This window comes from Hippopotamus amphibius, chromosome 13 (assembly GCF_030028045.1).
Source record: "Hippopotamus amphibius kiboko isolate mHipAmp2 chromosome 13, mHipAmp2.hap2, whole genome shotgun sequence".
Classification (NCBI taxonomy): Eukaryota; Metazoa; Chordata; class Mammalia; order Artiodactyla; family Hippopotamidae; genus Hippopotamus; species Hippopotamus amphibius.
Genome location: NC_080198.1, coordinates 36223858 through 36248409, shown reverse-complemented (window position 1 = coordinate 36248409; position 24552 = coordinate 36223858). Strand labels below are relative to the sequence as shown.

At 56.4% G+C, this 24552-nt stretch overlaps 2 protein-coding genes across 6 annotated transcripts in view; both read left to right on the top strand.

The window, feature by feature from the left end:
• The window catches only part of TEX264 (testis expressed 264, ER-phagy receptor), a 29934-nt gene extending 19382 nt beyond the window's left edge, over positions 1 to 10552 (top strand). For all 5 annotated transcript variants that reach the window (XM_057705532.1, XM_057705529.1, XM_057705534.1 and 2 more), the window contains 2 exons: positions 6202 to 6370; positions 9941 to 10552. In XM_057705532.1, the coding sequence (XP_057561515.1) occupies positions 6202 to 6370; positions 9941 to 10233 (462 nt within the window). In that variant the 3' untranslated portion in view covers positions 10234 to 10552. The remainder of the gene's footprint in view (positions 1 to 6201; positions 6371 to 9940) is intronic.
• A 4142-nt stretch (positions 10553 to 14694) lies between these two features.
• On the top strand, positions 14695 to 23180 carry GRM2 (glutamate metabotropic receptor 2). Its single transcript, XM_057706877.1, has 5 exons — positions 14695 to 15582; positions 16853 to 17690; positions 19197 to 20272; positions 22286 to 22466; positions 22720 to 23180. Exons 1-5 carry the CDS (start codon positions 15133 to 15135, stop codon positions 22791 to 22793), a joined length of 2619 nt encoding a protein of 872 aa, XP_057562860.1. The 5' UTR covers positions 14695 to 15132; the 3' UTR covers positions 22794 to 23180.
• The last annotated feature ends 1372 nt before the right edge of the window (positions 23181 to 24552 follow it).

Below are 24552 nucleotides of genomic sequence, written 5' to 3'. Positions count from 1 at the left end.
GATGGTGCTGTGGGCTCGGGCCGTCACCAATCCAGAGAGAGCCTTTTTCCCCAGGCAGATGGGCCTAACCAAGGAAGAATTCTTTTTCTCTTCTCCAAAGAGCTTGGGATTCCAGGAACAAGGAAGGAGGAGAGATTCTGAGGAGGGAGATCCCTCCAGAGCAGAACAACTCTGCCTTTCACTTGAGCCCTCAGATCAGGAGAGGCCATCTGTCTGGTTATGCAGACAAAAAACCTAAGGCTCCAGAGGGAAGGTCTTCCCTGAGGGGTGAGTGGAGGTACCATTCAGAGATGAGAAATTCAGGGCCTTCTCCTCTTCCCCTACCTTCTCTCTTTCTCCCCTCTCCCTGTCCCCACTTGCCCACCTGTCCTTCCCTCTGGCAGTTCCTGATTCCTCTGGCTCCCAGGTGCTTGACTTCATGGCTCCATCTGCACCAAACAGCCTTCCTGCTGCTGGATAATCAATCAGCAGCATTTTCGTTGGCTTATAAGCCGAACTGAGCTCAAGTCCTTGACTCGGAGAGGGGTGAAGCCTGTCATGGCAGGAGCGTCATCTGGGAGGCTGTGGCTCCGCTTCCAGATTTGGAAGGAAGAGTGGTAGGATCCCAAATCTGAGCCCCTGAGCTCCCCATGGGGGTACTCACCCTCACACTCCCCAACCCTCTGCTCCTCTGCCACAGGGGCCCAGAAGGCCAGAACAGGGCTGAGCTGGGGTTGAGTATTGGCCATCCGGACCCTGGGGAAAGGCTGGGCATGGCTGCAGGTCAGGGCCTGCCTGGCCTACCCAGGTATTAGGGTGCTTAAGGGCCTGTGTCCCTTGTGCCTGCTTAGGGGGAACCACCCTCCCCTGCTTCTCAGTGACCCAGCCCACCCTGGTCTCCATTGCTGCCACAGGCCCCCTCCTGGGCTGCCCAGGAAGCCAGGGTTTGGGTGTGCAGGAATATGAGCAGAGGTGTAAATTGCATGGCAAACTGCAGGCTCTGAGGTGAAAATGAAAAGTCTTCAGGCAGCGGCGGCAGCAGGCACAGCAGGCTGGGGTGCCAGGCACAGCGCCCTGCTCTCCCTCACACCTTCCCCTTTCTGCAGTCTTCCCCAGGCTCCCGCCCAGGCCTGGCTCCTCTGCCATCCCCTCCCTGCCATTTGTTGGGGGGGCTCCCAGTTCAGCCCTGGACTAGATCTGCCCCCAAGAGGGCCTTCATCTCTTGCTTCCATTATATCTTCTAACTGACTGACTAGTGCACAGAAAAATGGGCTGTGTCTTTGTTAATTTTGTGAGCTATTTGTGGTAGTTTCTCCATTGATTCTTTTTGGGTTTTTCAAGTGTACTGTTGTCTTATCTTCAAGTAATGGGGTTTTTCATCTTTTCCAGTTCCACACTTATTTTGAGATCATCTATTCCAATCACTTTATTTTACAGTTGAGGAGATTGAGACCCAGCGAGAAGCCACCCATTTCTCAATAGCTAGGCCAGGGCTCTGAGCTCCTGTCTGGAGCTCTTTCTGCCACTTCCTGCCCCCTCTGTCCTGTCCCTGCAGCCCCATCTCATTCCTTTTTTCCTTTGCCTCTCATTTGCAGAGCTTTGGGCCCTCCTGCTCCAGGTGGGGAGGGCACTCACCAACCCTTCTGCAGGTTCTCCCTTGCTAGCACAGCAAGATCCCCAGAGCTGTCTCCTGCTGTCACCTCCTGCCCCACAGACAGGCTGAGGTTCTGGGCCAGAGGCTGTTGGAAGGCCCAGTGGAGATGAGAGGGAGCCAGGGAGAGGGATGTTGACGGAAATTCCTGGGCAGAATAATAACAATGTGCCACATTCCCGCCGCGGCTCCTGCTGCGCCTCCCCCCCCCCATCACTTTGCACATTCGTTGCAGACCGGCTGCCTAAGGGACCTCCAGGGTCTGAGCCCCCACTTGCAGGGACTGCTGTGTGCAGGCGGGTGCACGTCAGTGTCTGTGTAATTAAAAATGAGTATGCCTCACTTCACCCAGTGAAGAGATGCCACCACCTCGGGTGGGATGCAACAGCTGTTTGCTGGCTGTGTGACTGCCCAGCTGTCCAGCCCTGGCATGGAGGGACAGGTAGGACTGGGCCACTCAAAGTGAACAGGAAGACCCAGGGCCCCTCACCCCTGTGAGACAGGAAGCAGAGGGCTATGATGGGATGGAGATGGATAGAGCAGACCTCATCCCTTTTGGGGCCTAGAGCTCATCTAGGAGATGCATGACCCAGACCTTGGCCTGCACCCATTGCCTTGTCCTTTTGGGGATTTGAGACTACCTAGTTCTGAGCAAACGCAGGCTCTGGGCAGCCTGGGAATGGGATCCACCCTATCTCCCCTGGGGCCTGACCTCTTCTGCACTCCACACCCTCCCCACCTTTCACCCAGGGCAGGGCACAAGTTGATGGTTTGAGAGCAGAACACCAAAGGATAGTAGTTCAAGTCCTCTCTCTTTCCTCCTGCCTCCCCTCCCCTAATTTAGTAAGAACTACCAGGGGAGGCACTGTGGCTCCTGTGGGGAAACCTTGGCTCGGCATGCCAATCTAGCACCTTTGCCGGAGCCCTGAGCTGCACCCACCCAGGGCATGAGCTCAGCCTGAGGTGAGGAGGGAGTGTGTGGTGTGTTCCCAAGGTAGACAAGGCAGTGGCACCAAGGCAGCCTTTTGTGTGCTGCTCCTTCCCTTGTCTGCCAGCACCCCTGTGGGGAGTGTGAGCTGGTGTGGGTGCAGGGGTGGTGGGGGAAGTGCTGGTGACTGAGGTCTCCTAGAATTCCATGCATTGTGGGTGGTGTCCCAAGTCCCCCTGTTGTTTCTGTTTGTGGAGGGCCCAGGTGGGAAGGGAGCCTTGGAGGTGTGTCTGAGGGACTGGAACTCTGGAATCCAGTTTCTAGCAGTTCCTGGTGGCACCTTGGCATGATTAGCTGACTTCTTCCTGTTAGGTGGGGAGGCTTGTAGACGTCTGCATCTCTCCCACCTTGGAGCAGGGCTTTGTGATCCCTTTGAGTCTGAGTGTGGGAATGAGTTGCCCTGGGTTGTGGCCAGTGGCTTCAGTAGCCAGAGCAGATTACCATCTTGGTGATGCTTCCTCAAGCCTCTGGCTGTCTGGCCTGTGGGAGGGGTATGCCCAGTGCTGGAAAGACTGCAGGCCCATCCAAGCCTCTTTCCCCCACAGTACCAGCCCAGTGTGGCATTGGCCTGGTGTCCTTGGCAGTCAGTTCTCCAAGGGCTCCCTGGGGCTAGCTGAGGGAGAGGCAGCTGGCCTTGCCTTCCTTCGATGATTTTCCAATATTTACCAGGTCATCAACATGCTGCTTGGGCCACAGCTCCTGCTATGTAGAGAGGACCTGAGAGCTGGCCCATGGTTATCCTCTCTTACCTCAGTGGCTGCACCTGGCTGGGAGGGAAAGGGCTTGTTCTCTTTCCCTGATCACTTAGGGACAGGACATATGGCTAGTCCTGCCCCCACCCTCCCTTCCCAGCCCCCACTGGTGCCATTGTTGTTCAGTGGGCAGAGTGTGGAGAGGGGTCTCAAGGAGAGGCTACAGGGACAGTTATAAGCCCCTCCCCCTGCCTGTGGGCCTGGGTTGGAAGTTTGTGCCTTTACCTTTTTCCTGCCCCTGAGTCTGAATTTTGACAGGATCTGGCATGTGTTAAAATGATTTGGGGCTGAGCTGTCAATGAGATTTTAATTAGCTCCATGCCTCTCTCCAGCAGGGAAGGCTAGGGGCACCCAGGTGGCAGGGGTAGGACTGGACTGGGCTCGGGTATGAGGCTGCCCCTCCAGGGGCCTGGGGACAGGCTTGGGCAGCTGGCAGTCTCTGTGTGGGATGCTGTGAGGAGGGAGGGCTGGGCAGGGAAGGAAGGGCCGGGTACCCCCAGGCCACAGTTTTCTCTCCCTCCTCTGTCTCCCTTGTTCCTCTGTTCTCCCGGATGGCTTTGAGATGAAGGCGATGGCAAGGATGGAGGATGCAGTTTCCATGGCAACGGGGCTGTCCACAGCCAGGCAACTTCAGAGCTGGGCTCTCCGGAGGAGGCAGATGCGCAGAGCAGCCACAAAGCTGCCTCCCGCCTGCCAATGAGGGGGCTGGCAGAGCAGGTGGCAGGGGTGGCTGCTTGGGGCTACCCACCCTGATGCCAGGCCTCCAGTAGAGGGTGGAAGGGGCACTGCTCCCTCTTCTCATCCTTGTTACTTCCAAAAGGGAAGCTAGGCAGGTGGCTTGAGTGTTGGTGAGGGTTGTCTCTGGATGTCTGGGTGGGCACAGGCCCTGGTTCCTGGAAGCACCCCCAAAAGCCAGCTGTCTACAGCCCTTGAGAGATGGCCCTCTGGTAGCTGATGGCCTCTCAGCAGCTTCCTTTTGGACCCTTTGAATGCCCAGAGCATGGAATGCTGGTGAAGGCCATGCCCTGATTGGGTTCAGGGGCCCTTTTCTTCCCTCTAGCTATCAGAGAATGACCTACACCTTCTTCAGGGAGCCTCCCTGACCTTGGCTTCATGACCCAGTTCCCTGAGTTGGGTTCAGGTGTAGCAGATGCTCACCCCCAAGTGCTGGCATTAGAGGGGCCCCAGAGCCTGGTAGCTCCTCGTTCCTGATGTCGTGCTCTTGTTCACCCTACTCCTGAAGACCAGGGCTGGGGTGGGTGTGTGAGCAGGTGGAAAAGCAGAGGCAGCCATTGATGTGTTGGGAGATGGGAGAAGCTGGGGGCATGGACTCATGAGATGCTCGAAGAGCACCCAGGTTAGCAAAAAGGGTCGGACTCAAACTATTAAAAATAATGACTTTCCTTTACTTCCCCGGAGGTGTCAGGGCTTAGGGTGTCCTACTCTGTTTGAGCGCACAGAGGCATAGGACGAAAGGCCTTGCCTGTGTCACCCGTGGAGTCAGAGGCTGAGCTGCAGCTAGACCTTGGACCAGGACATCCACTCCCATGTGGCCTCCAGCTGGCTGCTGAGGGCCCTGGCTGGATAAACCTTCCTTCCCTCTCTCTCCCGGGGGCTCATTTTTACTTCTCTTCACTTGCTTCAGTTGGAAGGGGAGGTTCCTCAACCCTAAGCTTGGCCAGGCAAGCGGATAAGTGGAGTCCTGGAGTGGCTTCTCCCCACCAGGCAGTAAGTCTCTCATTACCGCTAAGTGGAAGGCTCATTTCAGAGCTCATGGTGAGAGCCAGGCGGGTGCTATAAATAGCCGTGTTGTGAAGGTTGGCGGGTGAGCAGTCATCTTAGTGGATAATGTGCCCCATTGCAGGAGGGGGGCAGGCTCAGGAGCAGGATGTGCTTGACCCCTGTTCTGGTGTGTCTGCCTGTCTCAGGGCAGCTCTGGCATGTGTCTGTGCCCCCTCCACACACACTGGGGGCTGCAGAGCTCTGAGTTCTGTGTCCAGGCAGAAGGGAGTGGAGTGCCTGCCTACACTTGGGGCCCTGTACGCTGGCACTTCAGCACACTGGGGAGTTGGGCAGCGTCCACTGTTAGATCTACGTGTCCTGTCTGTTCCTCCAGCCTAGTGTCTGCCTCTCCCCTTGACTGAAACTCAGGACCCAGGTCTGAGAAGGGGTGGGAACCAACCACATCTGATAGTGTCAGAGGTTGGAATAGACCTGAACCAGCAGGAGAATGGGAATAAGTGAGGGGTTTAGCTGGCCTAGAGCTCCTATCCAGGGTTTGTCAGTAACATGTCTGCAAGGGCAGGGGCTAGAGGCCTGAGAGTCAGGGACACTGACCTCTCTTGATATCAGTGGGTCAGTCAGCACTGTCCAGGGCAGAGAGGTCAGGAGGTCAGGGCCAGGGGATCCTGAAATGGCAAGTCAGACGTTGGCTTGGCTTGTGTGCCTGGGGCCGAAGATTGAGGGGTCCCTGTCCTAGGGTAGCCTGGGGTGCTAACTTTCATGGCTTTGTGAGACCAGTGCTTTCTGGAACAGCCTTTTGGTCCCAGGATTAGCAGTGCCAGGCTTCTAGGTTCTTTTAGCACCTATCCTAGGACTCCCAGGTCCTCAGACCACTGCCCCCTGGAGTATGAGGCCTTGCCCATAGGATGCTCTGTGGGTGCCTTCCTCAGCAGGGATTTGGAACTTGGGAGAGATTGGGGCAGGAAGCAGAGCCAGCCCCCTGGGAGGGAATAAACAATGGACAGTTCCTGGGGCCACTCAGGGATGTATGGGTCAGAGGCCCTGTAGGGCTCATTCTGCTTTCCCCGCTCTCCCCACTCTCCGACAAGGAGCGGAAGTTGTGTGCCCACCCACGACTGGAGATCTACCAGCAAGACCAGATCTATTTCATGTGCCCCCTGGCACGGCAGGGAGACTTTTATGTGCCTGAGGTGAAGGAGACAGAGCGGAAAAGCCGGGGACCTGCGGAGGCCAATGACACCCTGGTGGATGGCACAGGTATGAGGCGGGAAGGGGGGAACGAAGGTGGGGCCTCACCTGAAGCGCCCGTCGTTGAAGTGTGGGGCATGGTGGAGGAGCCTCCTCCCTGGCTGGGTGGCACTGTGGGTGTCCAGGCGAAGCTTGGCAGAGGTAGAAGAAGGGACCCACCTACCCACCTGCAGAGTTGCCTGTTCCTAGACACACAGATGCATGTAGGTGTGGCTTCACACGTTACCCCGGCAACGCAGACACAAAGACCCTGCCCGGATTCCCTTCAGATGCAGCAGGAGTAGCCTTGGAAACACAGATCACAGACAGCTGGATGCTCATGGGAGGGGGCTGAGGCTGCTCAGGAAAGGCATCACTTAGGTGGGGCTCATCAGGAAGTGAAATTGACACTGGATCTGGAAGGTAAGGGGGGGAACAGGGTGTCCCCCAATATCGGGCCCCACCCAGAGCCAGCTGCTTTCTTCCTTGAGAGGAACCAGAGAGCGTACAGAGGGGAGCCAGGAGATCAGTGCCCTGCCCTTTCCATCAGAGCCAGACTTCCTACCCCAGGTCCAGGCCAGCAGGTTGCTTGGCTGCTCTCAGCCCACCCCCTGTCGTGACCTCTTGGGACCCAGGGCTGTCCCCAGGGGCAAGGGGACCTGCTGGTAACATTCCAAGTGGTCCTAGAGGGTCTACAGCTTGGCCATGCTTGTGGAGCCTCATGTGACTCTGGAGGTCTGTGACCTGTGAGAGTGGTACAGGGCTGGGAGGAGACTGACTGTTCCTCTTCACCTCCTGCTTTAGGAGACTCCCTCTGTCCATCCAACAATCTTCAACAGCCAAGGTCACTCTGAGAGACATATGTTGGTGGGGGCAGGGGGTAGGTACTGGGAGGCAGTCTTCACTCCCTAGGGGCCATGTCCAACACAGTTAACTTCATCTGCCACTTAATTACCTCCATGGGGCACTGCTTCCACCCGCCTGATTGTCCTGGCAGACACTCTTCAGTGCTCCTACTGTGGGCAAAGGACATGCCACAAGGTCAGCAGACCTAGGCAGCCCCCAGGGCAGGTAGGGGAGTTCCTTGACCTTCCTTCAACCTCCCCCTCCTGCCTGTGCCTCCCTCCTTGGCCCACCCACCCAGCTCCCCTTCCAAACACCGCCTGCCAGGGGTGTTGAAGGACTGCTTGGCACCCGCTACAGCTGGCTGCAGCCTAGCTCCCCGCCCCCAGCTCCTTGGCCTGTCCTCCCCACCAGCGTACCCACCCAATCCCTGGAGTGGGGGGCGAGGGGAGGCTGCCCACCTCTGACAGGGTCTGCCCTGGCACCCGGGGCGGACTCTGGGTGTCTGCCTGCCAGGTGCATGCCACTTGCGCAGTGGTGTGTGGTGGATGCCTGGCTGCCCAAGACTTGGCCTGTCTCTGTCTGCCTCCCTGCTGTGGCCTCCACTTGGGCTGGGAGGTGAAAGGGGGTGATTAGCTGCCTTGCGCCTGTTATTACATTGATGTATTATTTAGCTCCAGAGAGGAGATGAATATTTGATCTCCTTGCACTGGCTGTGGGCAGTGGAGGAGGGAGGGACTGGGTGAGGACGGAGGGACTGGGTGAGGAGGGAGCTTCATGCTCTGCCTCAGCAGCCTTGGGGATTTGGGTACTACCCTGCCTCACCTGGCCTTTTGCCTGGCCTCTTCTTCCCTGGGACACAGGCCCAGGACTCTGGACTTCCTCCCGAGCAGACCTTGATGGAACTGCAGGGTTGCCACTTCCCTGCCTTGGACTCCTTTGCCAGGAATGTCCACATATAGCCAGGGGCTGTCCCATCCCAGCATTCTGGTCCCTGGCCTGAAGGGGCACCCCTGGGCTCCTTCCCCTGATCCCTCCTAGCCTAGGAACTGGGAGAAGGAGGAGGCAGCTAGCTGGTAAGCAGGCAGGTTCCCATACCTGGGTCCCAAGAGAGCCATTGGGTGGGTGGGCGGATTGAACTTAATGGGGCCAGGGAGAAGTTATCCCCCTCCTTTGCTACTTTCAGGCCTGTAGCCTCTGGGGCACCAGTCATCATTTAAGGAGAGAAAGGGCCTGCAGTCGTGCCCCAGGGTCAGAGGGAACCCCACCTGTAACTCAAGGAGTAGTCCTGGCTCACTCTTGAATGCCTCCACCCTGGGAGCCATGACTGAGGCCCCAGCAAGAAGAGGGCCCTGGGCCAGCAACCTAGCACTTGCAGGGCTCACCTCACCTCTGCCAGTAGAGCCCAGAGGTCATATTGGGGCTGAGGAGCCTTGGGGAGTGGACCCCACCCCCAGCCCCCTTACCCTGGGCCCCAGGTGAGGTTCATTGAAAAGTTCAAGGCCAAGTCCAAAGCCGAGCAGTTCCCAGCTGTGCTGGGCCTGGGGCTCCATCACCTTGGAGACAGGATCTGAGGAAGCTGGCCCACCCCTCACCTTCTGTGATGTTTGACAGCTGCCCCCTTCCCTCTCACACAGGAAGGGAGGCATATCCGCCTTCTCTCAATCTGGAATCCTACACACAGTGGGCCTGAGCTCTTTGCCCCCTCTTAGACACCCCCAACTGCTGTCAGTGCTTCTGATCTGAGGAGAAGAGTTGAGGGGCTGCTTCTGAACAGGGCAGATGAACCTGCCCTGGAGGACATGTTGGGAGTGGGAGGAGCAGGCTGGGCGGGATCTCAGGGCTCTCCAGGCACATGCAGAGTGCGCCCATGGTCCCTTCTGCTGATTTGCAGCTCAGGAGCCACTAGTGGTTGGGGGTGAGTAAGGGCTCCTCTGGGGTGACCCAGGCATAGAGGAAGAAAGCCCTTAAAATGCTTTGTCTCGGGACTTCCCTGGTGGTCTGGTAGGTAAGACTCCTTACTCCCAATGCGGGGGCCCAGGTTCGATCCTTGGTTGGGGAACTAGATCCCACATGCCACAACTAAGACCCAGTGCAGCCTAAATAAATAAATAATTTTTTTTTTTTAATGCTTCATCCCAGCGCCTTCCTCCTGTGTAATTGGTTGAGGATTTCTCAGGACTTCTCCATCCCACTCCTGCCTAGCCTCCTCTTCAAATTGGGACTCGGTGTGGACCAGAGGCAGGGATATGGCTGCCCCTTGGAGAGCCCTGCGTGGGGGAAGGGGCACAGGAGAGTAGGCCTCCTGGTCCATTATCCTGTCCTCAGGCCTTATGGGCAGTGTTCTGGCCTTGGACAAACCTCTCTCTAAGCCAGAAATGGGCGATGGAGGAGGGGATACTACTTGAGTCTCTTTGTTCTACCCTCAGCTCCTCAGGTCGGGGCTGAATGGTCCTTAATGGACTGTTAGGGGCCGGGGGGCAGCAGGCTTTGTGGGAGTGCAGGGAGCTGAGGCTAATTCAGGGTAAGGAGAGGAATGTACAGCAGGCTGCCCTCCTCCCTCCCCATTCTCTCCCTCTGCCCTGTCAATGCAGTCCCAGTCAGGGCAGAGGGCAGCTTAAATGAGCCTCTTGAGCCAGGGCCAGCTTTATTATTCATGAGCATGCTGAGTTGCTGGGCTGGTGGGAGAGCCTCAGTCCTCTCCCTGGAGGAGGGGGTGGGGGTCCTAGCTAACTATGCTCCCTGTTTCTGATCCAGGAGCTGACACGATGAGTGACACGAGTTCTGTAAGCCTGGACGTGGGTCCTGGCAGTCGGGAGACTTCAGCTGCCACACTGTCCCCTGGGGTGAGCAGCCGCGGCTGGGACGAAGGTGACACCCACAGTGAGCACAGCTACAGCGAGTCGGGTGCCAGCGGCTCATCCTTTGAGGAGCTGGACCTGGAGGGTGAGGGACCCCTAGGGGAGCCAAGGCTCGGCCCTGAGGCTGAGCCCCTGGGGGCTGCCAAGTGGCCCCGGGAGCCCAGTACTCCTGAGAAGGGTGAGGAGTGACCCACAGCCTGCACCTTCCTATGGTGCAGTTGCTGAGGAACTGAGCGGACTCTTTAGTCCTCTTCTTCCTCCACCTCCCAGGCTCAGGCTGGGGTCAGGGGTCTCAGGTGGAGCTGACTTCTGCTGTCATGAGCCTCTGGCTAAGCCTTCTCCTCACTGCTCTCTCAGCTCCCAGAGCCAGAGGAGCTGGGACTGTTGTCTGCACCCAGCCCTTGGGGCACCTTAGCCCCTGGGGCTGCCACCCCTGTTACATCTTTTTTTCAGATTCATGTTGGAGCTTCCAGGACCCAGAATAAAGCAAATGATTTTCTTTGTTTCACCTGGTTTTGTACTGTGCATTTGTTTGTTCTACCTTGGGGAGCCCTGTGCAGATAGGCCCGGAGTGGGCAGGAGCACCCCCAACCGAGGAGAGGAAGGAACTTGGCCAGGTACCCTGGGGTGGGGTGGAGTAGGGTTGGGGGAATTGGAGGCCCTTCACTCCCTGCTCTGTGGCCACACTTGACAGCTGCTCCTCCATTGCAGCAGCCCCAGAGGCTCCCCCAGGCTGCTGGAGAGCAGGCAGATGAGGACAAGGGGTATGAAAGCCGTGTGAGGTGCCCTCTGGGGCTCAGGAGTGGGGAGCTCACAGCTTGCCTTTGTCTGCTTCCAAGGGATGCCTTTGCGTCTGTGGCTAGAGTGTGCCTGTGCTGACACTGGCATCTGCCCAGCTGGTGAGGACGTCCCTGCTGTGCCTGCCAGTGCCTGTGTACCTGTGTGTGGGCATCAGGATTGTGGCTGGGCGTGGCTGTGTTTGTGTGGATGGCTTTGTGACTCTGTGCACGTGTTGCTGTGCTAAGTGTCTAACTGTAGTTGTATTATAGGGGTGTGAGGCTGGCTATCTGGGAGCATTACTCTGGGGGCTTTGTCCATATACAGCTATCTGTGTGTAGCTGTGTCTGTGTACGGCCGTATGTTTGTGGGTGTGTGTTCATGTGTAAACCTGTGTGTTTTTCCTGTGTCCATATGTAAAGCTATAGGTCAGCTGTGTGTCCATGAGTATAGAGATATATGTGTGGACAAGTCCACATATACAGCTTTGTATATGTGTCCATGTGTACAGCTGTGTGTCCACATGTAGAGCTATGAATTATGACTGTGTCTGTGTATACAGCTGTGTGTGCAGTTGTGTGTTTACATGTACTGCTATGTGTGTGCTGTGTCCACATGTACAGCTCTGTATGTAAGGCTGGGTGTGTATCTGTGTGTGCATAGCTGGGATTGGTGGCTGCATAGCTAGGTGTGTAACTGTACGTGTGCTGCAGCGGGACCATGCAGCTCACTTGCTGTGGGCCACATAATGGGCCACTCAGGCTTGTGCTGTGTTTAAAGCCCCATGTCTTTTGTGAGGTTGCCTTGGTGAGTGGGCTGGGATTGCTGTACAGCTCCTCTCACCTCAGCGCCCTGCTGCTGTCAACCCCTCTGCTCCAGGGGCCCAACCCATCACTCACCTACCCCAGGAACAGTTGCTCTGAGACAGCCGGAGAGGGTGAGAGCAGCAGGAGCTGGAAGACAGCATGTCTGTCTCTCCAGCCTTGTCTGACAGCTCTGAACCCTCATCCTGCTGCCACCTCGCCTCCTATTAGCAATGGAGTTTGTTTGGGTTTGATGTATTGGTCTGATGTACAGCTGTGCTCTTTCCAGAACAATGGAGCATCCGGTTTCTGGGTCCAGGGAAAAATCCTGTCTTTCCTTGGTGACAACTCCTCTTCCCCCCACACCCCCTACTGCCAAGCCCACATGTAGGTATGTGTGCCAGAGGGACCTGGGCTTGGCATGTGCTCACTGGCATGTGTCTGAGCTAGCCTTGCCTCTACTGACACCTGTGGAAGAAAAGGCAGCACCAGGGGAACATGTGTGGAGATGCTGTGCCCCTTAGCACATGTTAGTATGTGGGTGTTATGGCTCTGGGGCTAAATCTGGGTGCAGCCCCACTCCCCAAATCCTTCAGTACAGTTTGGAGATGCAGATTATCCACCATCCCCTACCCGGGAGCATCCTTTCCCACTCTGCTGCAGGAGGGAAGAAGAGTCAAGAACATCTCAGAGCTGTCCTCCCTCTGCTCGGGCTCCAGCTCCCGCTCACTCCTACGCAGCAGCCAGTTTCAGGAGCCTCTTCCCCAGCCCCCTCCCTCCCAGATCCCCCTGCCAGCCCCAGCCTGTCCCTCAGTGTTGACCCTAAGTCCCTGGTCTTACAACCCTACCCCCGCCCCAGGTTGGTATCTCTTTGCCATTAATACCCTCTGCTCATGAGAGTGGAGATTAGTGGAGGGGTGGGGGGAGATCAGGGCTGGATGGGGGGGGGGGGGTGTAGTGGCTTTAAAGGTCATCTGCAGGAAGAGAAGGCCCCATCCTCCTCTGATATCCCTCCCCCATCTCTTCCTTCTAGTGACTCAGGCCCCAGCTCTCCCTTGGGGCCAAAGGCACATGCCCCCACCCCAGACCTGGCATGTGGACGGAACTGCAGTACATGGATAGGGAGAATGCATGTGAGGACTGGAACGAAACAGGCTAAATGCTCCACCCATCTCCCACGTGCCCCCTTATCTATCCCCCAGTGACACCCCACAACCCTAGGGCCAGCCCTCCGGCTCTTGCAGATGAGAACCCATAGCACTGTGCGCACCTCCCGGGGCTCAGTGACCTTCCCAGCCCCGTGCTTCATGCCCGCAGCTCTCTGGGACGCAGTCTGACTCGGGGCCGAGGGGGCCAAGAGGCACCTGCTACAGCACAGGGCAGGGGAGCCCGAGGATTCAGCACCACACGGTGGACAGCGTCGGCCCAGTGCCCCCGAAGAGGAGGGGAGCGTTGGAGGAGTCAGGAGGGAGGCGGAGGCCAGTTGGGCGCGGGAGATCGGGAGTAGGGAGGAACGGAGGAGGGGCTGGGGGCGGGCCGGGGCCGGGGGCGGGGCAGGCCGCGATTGAAAGCGGCCGGTTGAGCGGGCGGGCAGAGAGCGCAGAGCTGCCGAGCCAGAAAGCGGGCGAGCTAGCGGGAGCTGGAACCCCGCGCCCCCGGCTCCTCTCCGTTTTTCTCCACGCCAGAGCCGGGTGCGCAAGGTAGGGTAAGCCGGGTGGTACTGCGGCCACCACCGACCTTATCAATCCTGACCCTACGTCCTGGGGTCCCACGGGCCCTTGAGTTCTGGGGAGCACAGGGCTGGGACTGGCCAGGGCGTCCAGACAGCGCTTGCCAGGAGCTCTGGGAAGCGGGAAGGCAGCCCCAGGCGTCCCGTCTTTCTTTCCCAAAGAACGCACGCCCTGCATCTCGTTCCTTCGTTCCTCCTGCCCCTCCGTCCTTTGGTCAGTCTTTCTGTCTGTGCCTCTGTCTTTGTCTCAGCCTCTCAGGCTCCATCGCTCCCTCCCCGAATTTTGTGGCTCAGGCCCCCAAGCTGCCCCCTTCCAGGGTTCTCTCTCCCTTCAGAGCTCTGTCCCTGTTGGAGCTTTGGTCCCAGCCACCCCTGTGGGAGGATGGTGGTCTTGACCGGTTTGGGCCTCAGCCTCCATCTGGGTCCGTGTCCCCATCTGTGTTGGTCTTCATGCTTACCTCTCTCTCCTGTTTGCCTGCTTGAGCTGCTGCTTCCTGGGTATGCACAGGATCGCAGTTCCCCTGGCTTTGCCCCAACGGGAGATTAACCCTGGGGAGCTGAAGGGCAAAGTGAAAAGCCCCAGCCTCTGTGTCTAGGACATGGGGTTCTTGAACTAGTTCTGCTGTTCTTCAGGCTCAGTTTCCCTCTCCTAGCCTTCCCAAGCCTGTGTGATTGTGAGAGCCATGTGCGATGGGTGTCTGGGAGGGCAGCTGGGGCACATATTATGGGCTGCAGAGTGGAAGAGGGAGGCAGGGTCTCTGAGGGCCAGGGCAGACAGGGCCCTGAAGCCAGTGATGGGGAGATTGGAGATGGTGACTTTCCCTGCTTGGTTCTGAGCTGAAGAGAAAATGAAGGCAAAAAGTCTCAAATGGCATTCTACATAGTGCTAAGGTGTCCAAAAGTCTCACCTTGACCCCTGTTTTGAGATTTTGACCAGCTGGACTGCCCCCCACTCCTGACACACACATACACTCACATCTACTTTCCATGTTGACTTTAGGATCTGTGGCCACTTCAGTGTCCTTCCTTGGGGCCAGCCTCTCTACCTTGCCACCTAACTCCTAAGGCCTAGAGTTTCTGTTACCTCCTCAGTCAGAGGGCGTTGGGGATGGCTTTTTAAGAACCAGAGGCTAGAACCCTGGGTGCCCACTTGGGCTCCAGTTTGCCTAGACATTGGAGACTACCCTTTAGAGACTCTTTCTTCCCTCTTCCCCGGTGGGTTCTCAGCCAGCAATGGCTCCTCTCTGGAAATCCAAGGCTCAGGATGGGGACTGGACCCCCAAGTTTGTAACTGTGACCTTCTGCTGCAAAGCTGTTGACTTTGGGGTCCCAGGAGGTTTGTGTAGGATGTTGGACATTCTTTCAGGCCTTCTGTTTTCTGTTTGGGCCTCTACGCTCTGCAATCCTCCATCTCTGCTAAATTTGGGATGGACACAGAGCCCATCTCCAGCCCCAGATCTGGGCAGGGGTAAGAGACAGGCCAAGGGGGCTATCCCAGGAGCCTCTCATCCTAGTTAGGGGCACCACCTCTCCCTGGCTCCTCAGTCCCTGGGAAAGCAGTTTGGGGGAGGCAGAGTCAGAAGGGGTAGCCACTCTCGGGCTCCACTGTTCCCTACCTGTTTGTCTCTCTGTCTCTCTCTCTGCAGGAGCTGGGTCCCTCCTCATCCTCTTCCTATCTATGCTTTCCTGGTCTATTTCCACCTCTCTTTGCCTTTGCTGCTTCTGCCCTCATCCCCTGGAGGCCCAGGTCTGCTGGACCCATCCATCCCCTTTGGGGCCATGGGATCTCTGCTTGGGCTCCTGGCTCTGCTGCTGCTGTGGGGTGCTGTGGCTGAGGGCCCAGCCAAGAAGGTGCTGACCCTGGAGGGGGACCTGGTTCTGGGTGGGCTGTTTCCGGTACACCAGAAGGGCGGCCCAGCAGAGGAGTGTGGTCCTGTCAATGAACATCGTGGCATCCAGCGCCTGGAGGCCATGCTTTTCGCGCTGGATCGTATCAACCGTGACCCAAGCCTGCTGCCGGGCGTGCGCCTGGGTGCGCACATACTTGACAGTTGTTCCAAGGACACACATGCTCTGGAGCAGGCACTTGACTTTGTGCGTGCCTCACTCAGCCGTGGTGCTGATGGCTCACGCCACATTTGCCCCGACGGCTCTTATGCCACTCATGGTGATGCTCCTACTGCCATCACTGGTGTTATCGGCGGCTCCTACAGCGACGTCTCCATCCAGGTACATGGGGGCTGTTTAAATGAGGGCTGGGGAGGGAGGCCAGAGGTGGGGACCTGGAATTCCTGCTGAGCAAAGGGCTCTGGGCTATCATACATTGGAAGAGGGACTAGAAGCTTCCTTTGAGTAGCTTTTTACAGAAGACTAAGAAAGTGCCCTTGTTGAGTTTTAGAGATCGTGCAAGGAAAATATTCCACTTCCAACACACACACACACACATGCACACACACCCCTGATGTTAAACAGCCTCCTACAGCAGGGCCCACACCTCAGCATCAGTCTGCTTTTTCCTTGTCTGGGTCAGAACAAAGCTCAGTCTTTATCTTTAGGCTGCACCTACCTGTTAATGATTCCTCCACATTCCTGCCCCTTCTCTCTTGCCTAAATTCCTATCATCTTCCAGGCACTGTGGCTTCACATACATCATTTTTACCTACTCAGCAACCTTTTAAGGCAGGAATGAGAAACTGAGGCTCAGGGAGGTTTGCTAACTTGCCCAGGGGCACAGAGCTAGAAAGTACAAGGAAGACATTGACACTGTCAGAGTAAAACCTATATCCCAGTTGCAAATACAGGACCTAACGCCCTCTTGTGGAACCAGGGCCATACCCTGCTCTTTCCTACCCACCATCCCACCAGGTACTTGGCTGGACCCAACTCTTAGGGGCAGGTCCCAGGGATCTGAGGATGGGAGGTCAGCTGCCAGGCAGGCAGTGGTAGGCAGGAAGCCTTGTTTATTTCAGGCTCAGGCATCCAGTGGAGACCAACTCTTGGGCTCTCAGGGCTATGGAGCCCTCAAATCTGGGTCTTCCTTCCTGGGGGAGGCTTTTCCTTCTTTCTCCATTGTCCCATCAGAAATGACTCTGGGTTAGAGAGCTTAAGGGCCCTGAGCATCCCAGATGCCATCTAGTGCCTCCTCCTCCCTGTGCAGCCAACGGCCAACCTCTCTCCACCCAGGACTTGGGCCTTCCCTTAGCTTTCTCCTTTTGCTACTGCCATGCGTCTGAAGGGAGACGGCAAAGGTGTTCAGGTGTGGCTCAGGACTCTGGCGCCTCATCCCTGCGTCTTTCTCAGCCCTTGGGAAGGGATAGAAAACTCCCGGCCCCCAGGGGGAAGACACATCAAGGCAAGATGTAGATCTTTTGGGAGAGGGAGACCTCAGGGCCAACTACATGGGCACTTGATCCTAAGATCTGATAGCTGTAGGGGCACATCTGTCTCCAGCATTTGACTTGGTCTCTATCTTTGCCCTCTCTACTGCACCCCTTCCTAGGTGGCCAACCTCCTGCGGCTATTTCAGATCCCTCAGATCAGCTATGCATCCACCAGTGCCAAGCTGAGTGACAAGTCCCGCTATGATTACTTTGCCCGCACAGTGCCCCCCGACTTCTTCCAAGCCAAAGCCATGGCTGAGATTCTCCGCTTCTTTAACTGGACCTACGTGTCCACTGTGGCATCCGAGGGTGACTATGGCGAGACAGGCATTGAGGCCTTCGAGCTAGAGGCCCGCGCCCGCAACATCTGTGTGGCCACCTCGGAGAAGGTGGGCCGCGCCATGAGCCGCACGGCCTTTGAGGGCGTGGTGCGAGCCCTGCTGCAGAAACCCAGTGCCCGTGTGGCTGTCCTGTTCACCCGTTCCGAAGATGCCCGCGAGCTCCTCGCTGCCACCCAGCGCCTCAATGCTAGCTTCACCTGGGTGGCCAGCGATGGCTGGGGGGCCCTAGAGAGCGTGGTAGCAGGCAGTGAGGGAGCTGCTGAAGGCGCCATCACCATAGAGCTGGCTTCCTACCCCATCAGTGACTTTGCCTCCTACTTCCGGAGCCTGGACCCGTGGAACAACAGCCGGAACCCCTGGTTCCGCGAGTTCTGGGAGCAGCGGTTCCGCTGCAGCTTCCAACAGCGAGACTGTGCAGCCCACTCCCTGCGGGCCGTGCCCTTTGAGCAAGAGTCCAAGATCATGTTTGTGGTCAATGCGGTGTATGCCATGGCCCATGCACTGCACAACATGCATCGCGCCCTCTGCCCCAACACCACCCGCCTCTGTGATGCAATGCGGCCTGTCAACGGGCGCCGCCTCTACAAAGACTTCGTGCTCAATGTCAAGTTTGATGGTAATGGTGCTGGCCAGTTCCACCAGGCTGCTGGCCCTTGGAGGGTGAGAGGGAGCAGGCCCTCAGGTTCTAGTACATGGCTAAGAAAACATAGCCTATAGCAAGTAAGGGAATTACCCAAGGGGCTGGTGTCTGAGCCAGGACAGCTAGGCAGAGAGGACCCCAACAGGAGCCAGGACTAAGGTTCTACTTTCTGAGATCCTTCCAGAGAGTAGACGTCTGTCCTGGTCCTGCACTGTGAGTGTCTCTGCTTCCTGCTTGGGCCTTACCCTCTATCTCCTGTCTCTTTAGCATGCAGGGAGTAGGGATTGGACGACCTCAAGTCCGTCGTCAGGCAGCAAAATATCAGTGAGAGTCAAAATAAAGGTACATCAGGATGACACTCTGTTTTCCAGGAAAATTTCTGTTCCTAACTGTGGTTTTCCACTCAAGGTGGCCACCGTCTCTTCAAACCAAAAGTTATTTTAATAAAAATTCCAGCTTCAGAAAAAATAAATGCCACAGAATCATCACCGTGCTTCAGGAAGAATCACTGTGGAAACTGAGAGAGGGTGCCAGGGCTGACAAAGCTTGGAGTACTGGACCAGGATCAAGAGGAACAGTAATTCCAATAAGATTGACTTTCAGAGTTATGGGAGAATCAGAGTGGGGGTTAGTGTTGCATTTGGGTCTGATTGGGTTGACATTAGAACAAGGCTATATTTAGCCCGCTGGGCTGAGTGGAATTTATGGTAGGGCTCAAGTTGGATTTTGAGGACTTTGAGGCTGAGTAGAAAGAGTAGGGGCTGTGGGGGACCTACATTCGACTCCAGGCTGCACCATTCACCACAGGGCCTTAAGCACATGATCTGCTAACTTGAACGCCATTTCTCACTGAGAACTGGGATGACAGGGGTCCCCGCCTCCTGAGCCTGGCTGAGATGTGAGGTTCACGGGGGAACGAGGGTGGGGAGTAGAGTGATTTGTGAGCTGCCTGCCAAGCATATTCTGGTGAACATCGGTGGTTGCAGATGACTGCTGAGGTTGGGATTCCGCTCGCACTGGGATCCGTGTTGGGACTGGTGAGGGCTGGAGCTGGGGATGTCATTGATGGGATTAAGTAGGACCAGGACTAGACCTAAAGTCAGGTTTAGCTTTAGGGGGTCTCTATGGTAGGTTTGGGGAAAGGGCTGTGGTGTGTGTTGGAATAAAGTTGAGGTCTGGCGTCTGGGCTGGAAGGTCTAAGGCTGGGTTTTGGGAGTCGTGGTTGGGGATTGGTGTGGGTGTTAGGTTTATGGAGATGCCTGGACTTTAAGGTTGGGGCCCTATTTGGGGTTGAGGATTGGGATTTGTTCTAGCCTCTCATTTAGAAAAATGGCTGGGGTTAGGCTGGCTTTAGCGCTGGGGTGAGGATCAGAAGTACGAGGACTGACCTCAGCACTGGGGTTTGAATTCTGTGTTAGGGTTGAGGTCACATCAGGATGACCCACCAATACAACCCTCTGTTCCTTCCCTCCCCAACCCCAGCCCCCTTCCGCCCAGCTGACACCCACAGTGAGGTCCGCTTCGACCGCTTTGGGGACGGCATTGGTCGCTACAACATCTTTACCTATCTGCGGGCAGGCAGTGGGCGCTATCGCTACCAGAAGGTGGGCTACTGGGCAGAAGGCCTGACCCTGGACACCAGCCTCATCCCATGGGCCTCACCCTCAGCCGGGCCCCTGCCTGCCTCTCGCTGCAGTGAGCCCTGCCTCCAGAATGAGGTGAAGAGCGTGCAGCCGGGGGAGGTCTGTTGCTGGCTCTGTATCCCCTGCCAGCCCTATGAGTACCGACTGGATGAGTTCACCTGTGCTGACTGTGGCCTGGGCTTCTGGCCCAATGCCAGCCTGACTGGCTGCTTCGAGCTGCCCCAGGAGTATATCCACTGGGGTGATGCCTGGGCTGTGGGACCTGTCACCATTGCCTGCCTAGGCGCCCTGGCCACCCTCTTTGTACTGGGAGTCTTCGTGCGGCACAATGCCACCCCAGTGGTCAAGGCCTCAGGCCGGGAGCTCTGCTACATCCTGCTGGGTGGTGTCTTCCTCTGCTACTGCATGACCTTCGTCTTCATTGCCAAGCCATCCACAGTGGTGTGTACCTTACGGCGCCTCGGTTTGGGCACTGCCTTCTCTGTCTGCTACTCAGCGCTGCTCACCAAGACCAACCGCATTGCGCGCATCTTCGGTGGGGCCCGGGAGGGAGCCCAGCGGCCACGCTTCATCAGCCCTGCCTCACAGGTGGCCATCTGCCTGGCCCTTATCTCGGGCCAGCTGCTCATCGTGGCTGCCTGGCTGGTGGTGGAGGCACCAGGCACAGGCAAGGAGACAGCCCCTGAGCGACGGGAGGTTGTGACATTGCGCTGCAACCACCGCGATGCAAGCATGCTGGGCTCGCTGGCCTACAATGTGCTCCTCATTGCGCTTTGCACACTCTATGCCTTCAAGACCCGCAAGTGCCCCGAAAACTTCAATGAGGCCAAGTTCATCGGCTTCACCATGTACACCACCTGCATCATCTGGCTGGCCTTCCTGCCCATCTTCTATGTCACCTCCAGTGACTACCGGGTGAGCTACCTGCTCCAGAGCAGGCTAAAGCCAGGTGGGGGTGGTGGGTAGAGCGGGACATGGGACCTTCTGTTTCTTGGTATCTCATTTAATCTTCTGATAACTCTGAGGCTCTAATAGGTTAAATGCTCACCCAGGAGCACACAGCTTGTGGTGGCCCAGTTACAAACGGACTCCAAGGGAAGGTGGGAAAGCTGAGTGGGGCCTGGGGAAATGGCCAAGGAGGTGGAGGAATTATAGAGAGAGTTGAGAAGAGATTTCAGGACTCAGATGTTATCTCGTAACCTGGGAGGAGGTGGAGGTGCTGAAATATGTCCAAATGAGCAGAGGCTCTGCCCTGCTCCACTGAGGGGTTGGCTGCAGAAGGTGAGCCCTGGTCTCTGCTCTTGCAGAGCTCCTGGGCTAGTGGAGTGATTGACCAAAGAGCCACTGACTGGTTTAGGTTGACAAAAGGCCCCAGTGAGAATACAGAAGAGAGAGGTGTGTATGTGGTGGTGGTGGTGGTGTGTGTGAGTGTGTAGGGAGTCAGGGAAGTCTTCTTGGAAGAGGAATCCTTGAACTGGACTCTGCAGCACAGGCAAGTTGGAATAGGTAGGGTGGAGAATGTGGGGAAAAGCCAATACTGAAGCTGATTGGAGCAGAGGGTCTGCATTATTCCCCATGCTCCGCCTTGAGTTGAGGTGGGGGGTGTACATGGTGGAAACATAGGCAGGAATGGGAATGGCAGGGCTATTAAGGCAGAGCCCCAGAGGATACAAGGCTTTGATGCCCCTTGGAGCCATGCAGCACGTCCTGGTGCCCCCAGAGCTGTGCAACTCTGGGCTTGAGGGATGAAACCAGGGAGGTCAGGAAAGATGAAGCAAAGAAGGGGAGGAGATCTGGGGTATAGGGTTCAGGAAGGTCAAAGAAGGTGAAAACTGTACCCCAGTTGGTGGCTTCCAAGGAAAATTCCAACTGGCACTGAGTGCCCGATGGGTCTCCTCAGCTTCAAGGGGCAATGGCTGCTTCAGACGGGGTGGCCAGGGGAGGCCTTTCCGAGGAGGTGACGGGTAAGGTAAGCTCTGAATGATAAGAGGATAATCTTGGGTAATCCTCATGACTCTGGAATAAATTCCGTGGCTCTCCCCATGTTACAGATGAATAAATGGAGACTCAGGGAGGTTCAATCCCTTGCCTAAGGTCACTCAGCTTGGGAGTATAGAGCAGGGACTGAGCTGGCAATCTTAACAATTAAAGGAGCAGGAGAATTGAGGCAAGAGCCCCTGCAAAGGCCCTTTCCCTCAGGACAGAGGTATGGCGGGCAGTGCCGGGGGCCAGGGATGGCTGGGCTTGGCTGCTCTTGCACCTGCTGGGCCACCTGCCTGGGCGGTGGAGGCCAGAGCTGGAGAGGGAATCTGCTCTGACTCAGCCTGTATTTGCATATGATTTGCATGTGCATGCCAATCACAGGTGGCTAAGGACTCACCTGGGATGTACACACACAGTACCCACACACGCATGCACACACACATGCACACACACACACGTATCCCTACACTCGTGTGCACGAACTGGCACACCTGGCATACAGCCACATTTTCCCACCTACACACATCCCTATACATGCATCCTATACTTGCACACACAACTACACACTCTCATCACCCCCTATATACACAGCCCCACACAGATATACATGCATTTACACACGTGCACTTCATACCTGCACCCCTACACACACACACACACACACACACACACACACACCAGTCCACGCACTCCCATGCATACATGCACCCTGCATGTTCATCCCCACAGCTAGAACTTTGGTCTTCCTGGAAGACGGTGCACTGGGGCTGATGCTGGGACTGTGCCCAACCTTCCTAAAAATTCTTTGGGATTTGGCAGATGGACCAAGGCCCGGTGTTGGCTGCTTACAGTTTCCTCTGCTCCCTACCCCATCTCCCTGGCAGGGTTCCTGGGGCCAGGCCCAAGCCTGTGGGACAAATTCGTCCTTGACCTCTCCCACTGCAGGTGCAGACCACCACCATGTGCGTGTCAGTCAGCCTCAGTGGCTCTGTGGTGCTTGGCTGTCTCTTCGCGCCCAAGCTGCACATCATCCTGTTCCAGCCACAGAAGAATGTGGTTAGCCACCGTGCACCCACCAGCCGCTTCAGCAGTGCAGCTGCCAGAGCCAGCTCCAGCCTTGGTCAAGGTCAGCATCCATCTGTTCTAAGACCCCTCTCCACCTGTGCTCCCTCTCCTCCCCTTAGCTCCTCCCAGCATAGGGGCTGCTCCCTGGGTTGCTGAGATTCCTCGGCTGGTGGTGGAGTGCCCCTAGATGAGGCTGGACAGGAGAGGGTGGGGGGTTGATGGTGAGCTGCTCTCTGCAGCCCGGCTACCCTGCTGCCCGCCCTACTGTATAAGGGACCTTGAGACTGCCCCAACCTCCAGCTTCCTTTCCCTAGGGTCTGGCTCCCAGTTTGTCCCCACTGTGTGCAACGGCCGTGAGGTGGTGGACTCAACAACATCATCGCTTTGAGGATCTCCACACTCCTGCCCGACATGGCTGCTCTCCAGAACCTGGTGCAGACCCATGTCCAGGGCCAGGAGGAAGATGGCTGGAGCACTGCAATAATGCCAACCCCATGCCCGCCCCCAGTGCCACTTACCAACCTACTTACTCCAACCCTTAAGAGTCAGAAGTCAGGGTCCCTGGCCTGGGAGCCTCTATAATGACCACCAACTGCCCTTGCAGCTGTGTCCCCTCCTTGCCAGGCCCAGGACTTGGAAGGGAGCAAGCCAGGGTCCACTCTGCCCTGGAACAGGGTGGCTGAGGACTGCAGGCCCCAATCCCCAATTAGCAAAGGTGCTTCCAGCCCTGCCCCTCCCTCCTCTAGGGCCTTTTAAATTTTTTATATAAGTTATTCTGGGATGGGGAGGGGGGTTAAAATGGGGGCTGTCCCTCCCCATGCACAGTAGTTTGTCCTGTGGTTTATTTTGTATTATCTGTAAATAAAATGTCTTTATTTAAAAAAAAAAAATCACTCTTTACCTCTGATCCAAGGAGGCCCATCAGCCCCACCATAGCTTCTCAATCTTCATTTTGCCAGTATTTGCTCACTCTGCTCTGTGCCTATGCTAGGAGGATCTGGTGGCCACAAGACTGACCCCTTCCCACCTGGTGGAGAGACAGAAAATGAATAAGCTGTCCTTCCTTGAAAGAAGCTGCTACAGACTGGCCAAGGCACTTCTGGGTTGAGGATGGGAGGTTTAAATGGACACAAGCTCATCTGGCATTCTGGGGGAGGACCTGGAAAATGTGAGTGATGGAGAAGGAGGGGCAGCTGACAGTGACCCTTGGGAACTGTGGGCTTTCCACTGTCTGGCCTGTCTGGCACTTGGAGAAGCCTTTGGTCAGCTCAGAGCCAGGCTGAGTGTTTGGGGTGGAAAGAGCCAAGAGGTAGCACAGGCTGGAGCATCACCTGTTCGTGTGGTGGTAACAAAGCCAGGAAGAAGGCATGAGGAGGGAGGAGGTGAGGCAGGGAGGGCAGTTGGAAAGACCATCTGCTGTCGGCCCTGGTGAGAGGTGGGAGAAGGGGGCCTTTCTCCCATCCCTTGAGGAGCTCGACTGAGGTGGGATTGTGGAGTTCCGGCGCTCTCGGGCAGCACCTGCATTTGCAGTCTGGGACTCACCAGCAGAGGGCGCTGAGGCACAGGCTCAGCTACATGGCTCAGCCAGGCAACCGCTGCCCTCCTGTGGCCTAGAGGGCAGTGGGCACCCGGCTGCCACAGGAGCAGAGGAACCTGCTTGGGGGAGGCCCCAGACTGTGGTATCTCAGAGGGACAAGTTCCTGCACTGGGAGACGGACAGGCCAGGGACATTTATTTTTTAAGTGAATTCATTGGTATTTATAGGCTGGTAAGGCTGTGGAAATTTGGGTTAACGATATAAGAAATGAAAACTGAAAACTGAAAAAAGGAAATTGCAGGAGTGGCTCTTCCTCTCCAGCCAATATTTGGTGTGTAGGGATGCCAAATAAAATACAGAATGCCCAGTCAAGTTTGAATGTCGTATAAACGATGGAAACATTTTTGGCATAAGTATAGCCCATACAATATTTGGGACACACTTACACTAAACATTTTTTTTTTATAAATTAATTTTATTTATTTATTTACGTATTTATTGACTGTGTTAGGTCTTCGTTGCTGCATGTGGGCTTTCTGTAGTTGCTGTGAGCGGGGGCTACTCTTTGTTGTGGTGTGCGGGCTCCTCATTACCGTGGCTTCTCTTGTTG